The sequence below is a fragment of the Aquila chrysaetos genome, chromosome 3 (assembly GCF_900496995.4).
Source record: "Aquila chrysaetos chrysaetos chromosome 3, bAquChr1.4, whole genome shotgun sequence".
Lineage (NCBI taxonomy): Eukaryota > Metazoa > Chordata > Aves > Accipitriformes > Accipitridae > Aquila > Aquila chrysaetos.
Window position 1 is genome coordinate 16,345,383 of NC_044006.1, and position 11,904 is coordinate 16,357,286.

Consider the following 11,904-nt stretch of genomic DNA (forward strand, 5'->3'; position numbering starts at 1 on the left):
AGCCATTAGGGAATGTGCCTGTGCGGTTAATAAATGGCAGGGCACAGCTTTGTCCATCATACATGAGAACAGAGCACTGGGAATGTGCATGGGGAGCAGCACTCTTTCACGCAAGGAAGAAAGGGAAATCCTTTCTCATTGTCATCTAGCCAACCTCTCCAGAAGGTAACTGTGGTCAGTGCTAGAGAAAGGATCCTTAAAAGCTGCAAGCCATTCACCTAGAAAACAGCCAGGAGCAAGAAAAGAACTGCTTGAGCAGAAAAGGCAAAAAAAGTCTGAGATGCCGTCTTGGCTGTGGGCTTGGCAGGAGAATGTTTTCTCTCCTACTGTAGCAATAGTAAATCATATCTAAATGAGCCTGTAGTAAAGCTCAGAATTAAAAACTCCTTATTGTTTTGAAAGCCATATAAGACTGGCTGGTGATAAGCAGTTAGTGCAGGGGACAGTAACTGTTGGTCCTGGCCTAAGATGCCAGAATTTCTCATGCACGTGTTACGAAGTAGCTTCAAGTGCTTGTCATTCTGCATGCCTGTTAACCTGCTAGTTAGTGATTCGCCCTCCTGTCAAGGACACACTTCTGACCCACCTTGGTTTGTGTTATTGCATGGCCTGCACCAAGCAGTATCAGTTCCTGCAGGTAGAAATCCTGGCACTAAGTTATTACAAAGAGATCATACACACGAAAGCTCCCTGCAGTGTTTTTTTTGTATCACCATGCTGTAGGTTATGGTACATGACAGGTCTGCCTGCACAGGGGAACCCCATATGTCTGGCAGCAAGGCTGCTTAACCAGGTATCTTAAGCTGGTTAAAGGCTCAGCCACTTAGAGAGTGCAGGAGGAAGGGCAGAGCTTTTTGCCACTGTTTCTCTATGGCTATTGACTAGGAATTTAGGACAGTTTGCCACTAGTGTGAGCTAGAGCACATCCAGTCTGGGGTACTGACCAGGAGGACCTCAGGGGCCATATTCAGCTCCCTGCCACTCCCCACACTAGTGGTGCTGTGCAGAGGAGAGTTCAGATCCAGGAAATTATGTCACTTGATGGTTTAAACTGTGATGAAACACCACCAAACCTTACCATTTATATTTTATACTATTGATAAGCTACTTCAATAATTTCTCATGGTTCTTATGACCTTTCTGATCCATCTACAGTTGAACATCTGGTACCTAGTTTTGTAGGTGGAAACATAGACAGAGTAATCCCACAATAAATCTATAATCCATGTTGAGAATAGATAAAGGGGATACGCAAACACACAGCCTTGGAGGGTGGAATAAAAGGATACCAGAGCTCTTTTGCAATCATCTGCTTAACTCATTTTTGCCCCAGATACATCAGGTGATAGCGTCATTCCCCACCAGATCAAACCATGCCATTCTTTCAGATCTTTCTTCCAATTTTTCCACAGTTAGTCTCTGTGGCAGCAGAGTTAGAGGCAAGCAAAATCCATGGACGTATTTTGCATACCACTGGCATTCTGCTGCGCTGAAAAGTCCCTTTCACTCGTATTTATTGTACAAAAACATTAAAAACAATTTCTTAATAGCATTATAATTATGCAGCGTTGGACAGCTAGACACAATGTAGCACTGTGTCAATAATTTATTACATCTTATGCCATAATTGAACACTTTTACTATGAGCATTTGAGAACAACTTGGACCTTATACAGAGTAATATATCTTGCTACATAATAATGGAAAGGTGGATACTTAAGAAAGATATGTAGCTTGGAGGAAAACATACACAGAAGCAAATACCTCCTGCATCACCTATCTCCATGTAAAACTTAAAACTAAATCAACATATTATATTTAATGACTCCTTTTTTATATATGAATAGTTTCAAGAGCTAATCAGAAAGAAATCATATTACAGTGTAACTATTTACACCAAGATGGGAGCACACCAGAACAAAACCTTCTCTTCTAGACATCAGGACACTTTTCTTACATTTCTTAATGGACAAAGCACATGGGAGTCAGACACAAATTCAGTCTCAAGAACACTGTTCAAAGGATCAAATAGGTCATATCCACAGCTCACTGATGCCATCTTTACCCACTGCCTGGAGGCTAAAAGCAGGCAATCTAGAGGTGTGGAGGTATAATATTCTCTGCCATGGACTTCAGTTAGAGCCAGTCTCATGTCGCCGGCACAAGGCCTTACATCAGGTTGCATGACAGCATCCAAATGCTACTGACATGTGCCCATGGTGGAGAAACATATAGAAGCACTAGATTTATTGCTACATCCTTGTAAACATACTTACCCTACAGGTAAGAAATCTAGTTAACCTTGTTCGAGGAGAGGTTATGTTCAATGTATCATATTATCTTTCATAACATATTCATGTGAGCAACTGTTCTGCTACCTACAACCACACGACTCCACCACCATGTCCTCATACTGCTTGTAGACCACATTGTTTGCAGAGTCAATGAAAAGAATGCTAATAGGACTCAGCCTGGTTGGGACACAGCAAGTTGGGGGTGTTGATTCTGGGTCCATTGAGTTCATTAATGTTTGGATAACTGCGTGATTGGTGGGCTCCAGATGGGATCGAAGGGGGAATTCACAAAGCCCTTCGCAGTGATATGCTTCATACTCTAGAGGGGCTATTATCCAGTCATCCCAGCCCATATCCTTAAAATTCACATGGAGGGCTTTTCTGCTACACCTTGCCTTCAGATTCTTAGTGGGCCTCTTCCCTTGCCGTGTTGCTAAAGGAGCTCTTCTCTTCCGCCTCTGATTGAATAAGTACTCATAAACAGTTTTGTCATCTTGTCCAGATCTAGCTTTGATTTCATTGAAAAATAAGTCTCTTTTTTTCGTCCTCCCAAATACCAAGAAGAGAGCCTTTTCATTGACCTGTCTTCCTGTTCTATTAAATCCCACACTCCTGAGATCAACAGCTCTCCCCCTGTCAAAAGTTTCCAGTTCAAAACACAAGTTAACCAAGTTTTTAAAGTTCCTGAAAAGTTTCCAGATGTCAAACACTTCCCACTTTGGTGTATCTGTGATACTGACAGTACGAGAGTCCAGGAGTGTTGCTGCTTGTCTGTTTGTAGAGCAACTAAATAATTTCACTTGGGAATTTTTTCCAGAAGAATGAGACTTCCACGTATCAGAAGGCTTTTTCCTCAATATTCGAAGCTCTGCTCCCAGCAAACCATCTTTTTCTAATGCACTGATGTCAAAAATATACTTCTGTTTTCTTATAGTTGGCGCTCGCTCGTCTAAAAAAAGCACACACATTTTTAAATGTATATCAAGCACAGATCAATATCAGTTATTCAATTCTTAATGGTTTTCCTGAAGTTTGCTCATAAGCCTAGAAGTTTCCTTAATTAGCCACCAAACAGAAAGAACAATTTTTGTCTAGGAGATCAGTTCTGTGCATGCACCCAGAAGAACTCAGTGACTCAACAGGGAAATGAGTTTCTGAGTTTGCCTTGTAGAAATCTCATTTCTTTCACCAGCGGGCATTTTCTAGCTTCAAAGTAGCAATTAGCCAATTGAAAAGTAGTCCTTTTTCAGGGCTGAGCACTCACAGGGCCTATTCACCACTTACATCCTACTTAAGTTACTGAAACAGAGCTTCAGTGGTGCCCAGACCTCATGCTGGCTCCAAACATGAGCAAATTTACCCTTAGACAATACAATAGTGAATTAGTCTTTTAAAACCAACATCCCCCAGAACTGCCAGACACAAGGATAATTGCCATATTAGCTTAACTCCACATGATTCACAACTTTTTCAAATTGGGCAGAAAAATATACCTCCCTTTAACCTGACATCACATTTGCTTGGTTAAACTCATGAGCAGCACTAACAAGGAATATGGCTGAGCCAACATTTTAGCGACGTTACATTAACAATGCCTTCCAGTGGCGAGCTGAGAACCTGAATGCAGCACTTGTGAGTAGTGTATCATCCCTTCCCAGAAGCCAAGCTATTCATAATTAAATGGCAAACAAATTCAGTCCTGTCTGAGTCTTCCATCACCATTACCTTATCAGCTGTACATGACAAAACTCTTTCTAATGTCACTGGAAGCAACATGGGGCTCTCCAACCAGAGTGGTAAGGTGAACATCATTCTTTGGGAGCCTGGTTATTTCTTGTGTGAAAGCAGACACTAGTCCAAATTTCAAAAAAAAAATTTGGAACCAGAATGTTGAACCACAATTTCTGGAGTCCTGTAAGTTATTACTCTTGTTAGTCTGTGCTTAGCTGTGGGCTTCTGTGGATAGAAGGTTGGTGGTATTTGAAAGCATGAGCTTCAAGCTAGTATAGACACACCCACCCTATGCTATGCTACAATGACTCCTGGGTCTACAGTGTAGTTCCTCACAATTCTACCTTGAACAAATCAGGCTGGCCCTTTGATACTGAAACTTGTGTTTTTTTCATGGAATAGCCCTGTTCTTAGCATATCATGTGTTTTTAGACATACTTTACAATAAAATCTGACGTTAGCACTTTCCAGGAGCTAGTTATGGAAAGAAAATAAGACAAACATTTAAAAGGTTTTTAAACACCTAACCATGCAAAGACTGATTGATTTTCAACAATACACATCTAAAATATTTTCTAAATGTTTTGTTTGGCTGCCACATGACCATCTAGTTCTGCCTCTAACTGCATTTTCCAAGATAAGGCAGGACAAAATCTGCAGTAAAGATGTATGATTTAATTTACATTAATAAGAGCTATTTGACTTTAAGAAAGTATGATTATTTTCTAATACTCTCTACATGTATAAACACACTCAGACATCTCTCTCTGTCCACACACACACACACGACCTCCTTTCTTACCTTGTCCTTTGTCTATAAAGCTGGTTATTGTATTGGCAAGTCCAGCCTCCAGTTTTACACTTCCATTAACACCTTTTCTTTCTGCATCTGAGAGAGTCCTGTACAAAGACAGCATGTATTCATGTGGCGTTATAGGGGGATGTCTGAAAGTTTCCTTAGTATCCCTCTGGGTTACAGGCTCTTTAGTCTTTTTGGTTTTGAAAGAATCAGTGTCAGTACTGCTTGTGCCAGTTTTTTTCAAAGCCACCTTGCTGCTAAGATTTTGAACCTTTGGAGTCACTGTCCTTACTCCAGAAGGTCTGCTGGGGAGACGTCCTACCTTGCCCTCCATGGCTGCTGTTCTTGAGAGAAACTTCTTTGATTCATCGTTCTTGGCCAGCAGAGCTCCAGCCTGAACAGCACTGCTTTTAGTCCTAGCCTTTGAGGTCCCAGCACTATATCCATGGCTTGCAGTCCTCAGTGTACCTGCCCGTGCTGAGGGATTCCTCTCTTTTCCTTCTGCTTTTAAAAAACCTAGTTTAGATCCTGGATTACTCTGGCCTGCCTCAGAATTACTCAGCGCTCCAGGAACTAGATCCAGAGACAGCCAAGTCAAATGCCAAAGCAGTAAAGTGAGAAAATGCGGGATTTTCATCCTCTGGTCTTCCTCTGAATGCCACTAAAGAAAAAATCAGAAAAGGTTCCTCCAGTTTGGCAGAAGAAAACATGAAAGAAATTAAAAACCAAAGTCAGCAAAAATGGTTTTCGTTTGAGATTAAAACATTTCAAATCTCGTTGTTCAATACTTGTATCCAGTCCCATAGTGGAAATGCTCATGTACTCAGATATAAGCTCCCCTGACTTCAGTTAGCAGCTATAAAGAACTTGTTCTTGAAAAGAGAAAGTTTACCACCTCGTTTTCTTCTGTAAAACTGACTGAAAACTTGAAGGAGTCCTGTTTAAATCCAAGGGGTTTTTTTTTCCAAGAAGGAAGAATGGCGTAATGCTGCCTCTGTGTTAAAAGGTTTTTTTAAAGTTTTGAATCCTTTCCAGTGAAAATATTTCACACACAGAGACCTGCAGGTGCTCAGAAATCTTTTACAAACCTGAACTCAGGAATTGGAAACGGAATTCCAACAAACCTATTTAATTACTCTCTGATGTCATGCTGTCTAAACTAATTTAACTGTGATATATTTCTTTAAAAAAATCTTCTTTACCCTTTTCATTAGCATGAGTCATACTCTGCCTCATGTGAAACAGCTCCACAGGCTCAAAACTCTAGAGGATGCCTTTTCAAGTGGCAATACGACCTCTACCTTAGCCTTCCATGAACTTCACGTTTAAACAGGACAAACTGCAAGATCAACAACTGAGACCTGTCATACAGTCCACTGGACACATACATTAAAATATTTAAGTATAATGTGTTTAGCTCTTTTTCCAGAGAAACAGTGGCTTCACTTTGTCCTCTGGTGACTGAAGGGCAGAGCCAGCAGTGCAGGCGCTTAACAAGGGTAAAGTTTAATTTTTCACAAACACAACATGGCCATTCCCGCAGTCAGTGTATTTTGGCGTATTTATTGCTATGCTTTAAAAAAATCCATGTAAGCCCACTTGGAGATGAAGCTTCTGCCAGTGGGATGCCCGCAGGGTGGGCGGTTGCACAGTGTGGGACAGCAGTGCACCCTGCAGGCAGCCAGCCTCCTCCTCCGTCCGGAGACACCCCGAAACTCCAATCTTTCCTCCAGAGGCTGCTGAACGCCAGCCTTTGTTTTAAAATTAGATGCAAAATTTTCAAGAGCTGCCTAGCCCACAGCCGCAAGAAGACTGGTAGTTAGAAACCAGCGTTACTTATGTGTCAAGGCTATCCTGCTGCTTTCAGTCATACAAAAGAGAGTGTGGAGCAAGCATGTCTTTCATAAGCTGCAAAAAATTGAACTGTTGTTGTTCTAAATGAGCCTTTGGGAAATGAGGCACTGGGCTAGATTGAACAGGGATTAATGGGACCCTTCTCTCATCTTGCACTGATGCTAAGCCCAGTCCTCCTCCCTCAGTTGTTTTTTTTTCCTAAGGCAATGGAAGATACAACACTTTTTAGCTTGATTTGCACGTGCTGTAGCATTTCCCACCCTGACTAGCATTAGAAACACCAAACTACATTAATAAATAACAATCTGCAGCCCTTTCTACATGAGGAGCTCTGAATGCTTTATGTTGTTTTGATGGAAGAACTGAAGGATAGAAGAGTCAGTGATTTCACAGATGTCACAAATAAGGTAAACCCAAAAACCCACCCTCCTGATTTTGACCTAATGGCCCTTCCTCTGATGTCAGTTTTAGTTTTGATATTCCCTATCAAAATAAAGCAGCTTTTTGCTGAGTTAATTCTGATGAAACCAGTTCTCAGCAGTCACTCCATGCTATCCCCATGGCCGTCCCAATCATGCCATCCTTTCATCCTTCCCATATTACCCATTTTCCTGCTGGGCAAGAGGTGGTGTGCCATGTCTGGTTCTGCGCTACAGGGGTATTGATTAACTTGCCAGTAAGCCACAAAAACAGCTAAATGTTGAGCTCCCACTTTTAATCTATCCAGCTTCCAGTTTTCACAACACTTGTAAGAATTTAATATCTTTAAGAGCTCTATTGCTTTATCAAACTTGGCTGAGATTTGCAAACGATTTAAGAGATGGACACGAAAGAGCAGGAGGTAAGACAATGCGATTACATGGGCCTGTCTCTAAGTAAATCAGATTAAAAGCACAATCAATTCTATGTTCAAACAATATTTATATGTCTGAGATTAATACAACTTAGTGGGCTGGACAGGCCTAGACAGAAAAAAAAGAGCAAAAGCAAGCAAAGCAAGCTGTGTAAACTATTCTCTTTCTTAAAAGAGGCTCTCTTGAGGCGCTCTCCATCTAGGTGCTTGGAACCATGGCAGCAACAGTCACTGTACAGAGTCCACTGAGCCCCATGGTCCCCAGAGTGGAATGTTGGCCTTGAATAAGACCCACAGACTAGGGTGTCCTATTATGGCCCTATACTAATGTGGTGTTATTCCAGCTGGCTAAGCTCAAACTCAACTGGTATCTTCAATATGTAGATGGAAACCCTCACTCCAGTGCAGGCTTTACATCAGATATAGGACACAGTGGAAGAGATGTTCAAGGCCTATTACTTGTCGCCACTGGCCAAGTTTACATGTACCACTCAAGTAGCTTGGTTCATACAGCCCACTTGTCCTTCTGTGAAGGCAGCTCCTCACACAGTGTGTGTACGGATTTGAAGAAGGAGGACTACCCAGGTCCCTGCTCCTTGGAAGTGCATTGCCTCCTGTTCTCCAGATCATAAGGTTGTCTACATGAGCTCTGCCACCTTCTAAGACAATTTCACTGAGTCACTCTGGACTCATCCAGAGTGGGCTAGAGAAAGGGATCACTCTGGGGAGCCAAAGGAATGTTTCAGTGTTGAAAAAGTTTCTAATCCCTGAGGATAAAAGGCCCTACCCAACTCAATGTATTTGCATGTTCCACATGACAATGAGGTAGACCCTGGAGCCACAGTGCATGGGCACCTTCCAGGATACGGGCTTCTGTCTGTACTCTTCCTTAATGCTTGGGCACAGGCACACACTAACACCTGATGTGCTCCCAAAGCACACACTTTGTGCCACCTGTAGATGTTTGTCATTTGGATGCAGCACTGCCACTGAACTCCAGCCAACTGACGTCCTACCCAGTGTTGCAGCAGGCGGCAGCAGGGTCCTTCTCAGGGAAAGCTCAGATCACCTGCTTGATCTGTCAGAGGATGCTGCAGAATAAAGGCAGGGGCTGAGCCAAGCAGAAAATGCTGGGCTTGCCCTCAGAACCCAGAAATCCCTGGGTGCACTCTAAAATATACTGTATATAGTTGGTCGCCCCAACATGGCTCCAAGGAGGCTCCGTTGGATACATGATGCCACGAGTCGGAATCTGTTCACTGCTGCAAACTTGCAGTTTGAGCTGCAAATGGAAATCTTTATTCTAGTGATCTACCAGGAATTTAATTGTCCTTTCCCAGGTGAACTAATTTCCAAAAATTACTTACAGGATTGAGTTGAGTAAACTCCGTATATTAAGCCATTTGCTGTCACATTTCTTTTACTTATTGAAACTAATTAACATGCTACTTCCATAAGAATTTAGACCTCTGCACCATAGCTTTTTGGGGACTGATTTTTAAAAGTATGAAAAGATAATTTTAGGAAGGAACTTAACAGCTCTGTGCTTTTTGAAAGGAAAGAATTACAGAAAACTCAGAGATGCTGTAATTAAAAATTGCTCATCTTGAGCCAGAGCAAAACAAAGATAATAAATTTCCTACTAACATGGGAAAACATGGCATAATTTTGAAAGGCTGTGCTACAATGTCATGATAATAAATAAAAAATTGGAAGTCCAAAGAAAGAACTGTGTCATTGGTTATCTAGAGACTTGGCTACACCTCTGAACAGTAGTGAGCTATGGATGGGAAAAGCTTAGAGAAAAGCATAGGGGTATAATCCACTACATGTCCTGTTTCAAGAACACTAGTACTAAAAAGTACCTGTCTGCTGCAATGATGCATATGTGGTAGGTCCAGAAAGCCAGGCACAGCATGAAGAAGGAAACAGCATTTTTGGATGTCACTTGGAATCAGTGGAAAGCCTGATGTCTTGGGATCTGAGTAGTCTCAAAGGAGTGAAGATCCACAATAAGAAAGAATCTCAGGAGACCTTATGCAAGAAGTTCACGTGAAACACTACAGGCAAGAATGAAGCCGGGCCACTGGGAATCAAGCCCCACGATGACAGCCTAGCTGAGGCCACAGCACTTTGCTAGCAAGGCAGGAGAACTCTTGTTTTCACCATAGATCCAAGGACACAGGAGCCTTAGAGCGCTCAGAGCTGCCTCCACCACGTCCCACACTGCAGGCACAGCAGAGAGCGCATGGTTGGAGCCATCCAGCTGCTTGCTGTGACGCTGACAGTTAGTACCTTTGGAGACCCAGTCTGACATGGTGCTTAGACCCAAGCAGAGGCTCTGAGCTCCTACCAAGCAGCATTTTAGTTCAGGAAGATATGAAAAGTTAAGACAGTGTAAAATGATCCACTCACCCAGCAGCAGTGCTGTATACAGAAGGGCATCATACTTATAGATTGGCATTGTCTAGCTGCAGTTTCAGAAATTTGATTTCTTTTCTATCTTTGTCTCATTTGACAGGAATTTATAGCTTTAAATTAACCTTTCTCTTCATCTTCTGATCAATAAGCTAGAGCTCCTTCAGCTGCTTTGTATAAAGCAGGTGTTCAGAGCTCATTCCCTAAACCCTTTTTTGCAATCACTGCTTTACAAGACACTACCCCCAGTTCTGAGTATTTTTGGTTTTGCGTAGATTTCTAAGATGCTTCAGCTATGTTAAAATACATGGAGCTGAATCCATCTCAATTATATTGAGGCTTCCACTGTATTGGAGATGATTATCTAGACAGCCTTAATAGTCAAGAGAGAAAAGTAAGATACAAACTCAACTGTAGAAAGTCACACTTAGTAATGATCTGGTTACTGCTTCACCACTTTGCACCATTTGCACACTGCCATGCTATGTGCAAGTGAAAATGTCTTCCACTCCAACCACTGTGAGGGCTGAGGCAGTTGTGGCTACCTTTGCTGCTATTTACGGGACTGGCTTTTGCTGGAAAACCTCCAAGAGCTCTTGGCTTAACAACATATCCCTGCAGTTCAAGTACTTTTGTCCTTCTCGCAGGAATCAATGTTGGCGCTTGTCCTGCTCACTGGGTGAGACGAGGGTGTGCAGGTCTCTTTGCGTTAAGAGGACCTTACAGAATCACAAGCGATTCGGGAGTTTCTCCTCACGCCCAGCAGAAACCCCCGCAGCAATGGGTGACCACCCCTCCTGATTTACTCTCTGTGCCTGGCACGGCCCGTGGCGGGCACGCTGGCCCAGACACCCGCTGTGGAGCGAACGGCTGCCGGGGCGGCCTCTCCCCCGCGGCAGCACCGCAGCCCGCCGGCGCACCCTCAGCGAGGAGCGAGAATAAGGGAGAAGGGAAGCGCTGCCACAGAGCGGCGCCGAGCGAGGCCGGCTCTCCCGCCCGGCGCCCCGTCGCGCCCGGCGGGCAGGGGGAGCCGCTGCGCCCGCCGCGGCAGGCGCCTGAGCGCGGTCCGCCGGGGCAGGCCGCGGAGCAGCCCCCGCCGCGGGGCCCGTCAGGCGGCGGAGCCCGGCTCGAGAGCGGGGGCATGGCGGCGCGGAGCCAGGGCTCCCTGCGGCGCCTGCTGCAGAGCTCGCAGGAGGCGCAGCACCGGCAAGCGGTGCTGGTGCGGAAGCTGCAGGCGAAGGTGAGGAGCGGGGGCGCCGGCCCGGCGGGGAGCTGCCCGGGGACGGGCCGCGGTGGCGGGGCCGGGGTGCCCGGGCCGGCCGCGCAGCGCTGAGAGGGGCCTCGGCGGCGGCGGCGGCGATGTCGGGGGGCGAAGGCGCGGCCCCAGCGGGGCCCTCCCCGGGGCGTTCCCCGGCGCTGCCGCGGGCGGGACGGCGCCGAGCCCGCAGCTCGGGGGAGGCCCCGGGAGCCGCCCTCCTCCGCCCGGCCCGGCCCGGCCCGGCCCGGCCCGCTGGGCGCCTGGCCCTGCCGCTGTCGCCCTGCCGCTGTCACCCTGCCGAGCCTCTCGTGAGGGCTTGTCCGTACTGAAATAAAGATGCCCGGCTCGCAGGCGGCTTTGTTGGGCCACGTTAGCAGGGGGCTGTCCCAGAGGCAGGAGCCGAGCCGGCGGGGGTGGTTTGGGGCGGCCCCGGGCCGAGGCAGGCAGCTCTTAGGATGAGCAGGTAGCAGTACGTGTAAAAGAAACGCCGTCTCAGTTTCTTCAGCACGAGATAAAGTGAAGCTTCCCTGTATCGTGACGACTTCTTGTTGGCGGCATCGGCAGCGCTGTGAAACGTACTGTGCTTGGGCTGTAAAGACTTGGAGAAAAGCTAATGCAGGAGGAGCCGAGCCTGTTACAAGCCGCATTCGCTCATCTTCGTTCTATGTCTCCATCCAGGTACTGCAGTACCCCAGGA

At 45.3% G+C, this 11,904-nt stretch overlaps 2 protein-coding genes across 6 annotated transcripts in view; one reads left to right on the forward strand and one right to left on the reverse strand.

Annotated features, from left to right (window-relative positions):
* Positions 1-1,588: 1,588 nt before the first annotated feature.
* GDF5 (growth differentiation factor 5) lies at positions 1,589-10,658 on the reverse strand. 5 transcript variants are annotated; one of them, XM_030009124.2, is made up of 4 exons: positions 10,495-10,658; positions 10,075-10,078; positions 4,828-6,732; positions 1,589-3,243 (listed from the first exon to the last, which is right to left on the reverse strand). In XM_030009124.2, exons 3-4 carry the CDS (start codon positions 5,459-5,461, stop codon positions 2,375-2,377), a joined length of 1,503 nt encoding a protein of 500 aa, XP_029864984.1. In that variant the 5' UTR covers positions 5,462-6,732; positions 10,075-10,078; positions 10,495-10,658; the 3' UTR covers positions 1,589-2,374. The 5 variants fall into 5 exon arrangements, with proteins under 5 accessions (XP_029864984.1, XP_029864986.1, XP_040978420.1 ...); XM_030009126.2 differs by having other exon boundaries at positions 4,828-4,925; positions 9,397-10,658; XM_041122486.1 differs by having other exon boundaries at positions 4,828-5,485; positions 6,665-10,658.
* The window catches only part of LOC115338863 (collagen alpha-1(I) chain-like), a 145,689-nt gene continuing 143,564 nt past the window's right edge, over positions 9,780-11,904 (forward strand). Inside the window, exons 1-3 of the mRNA XM_041122159.1 lie at positions 9,780-9,822; positions 10,597-11,189; positions 11,886-11,893. Coding sequence (XP_040978093.1) covers positions 9,780-9,822; positions 10,597-11,189; positions 11,886-11,893 — 644 coding nt within the window. The remainder of the gene's footprint in view (positions 9,823-10,596; positions 11,190-11,885; positions 11,894-11,904) is intronic.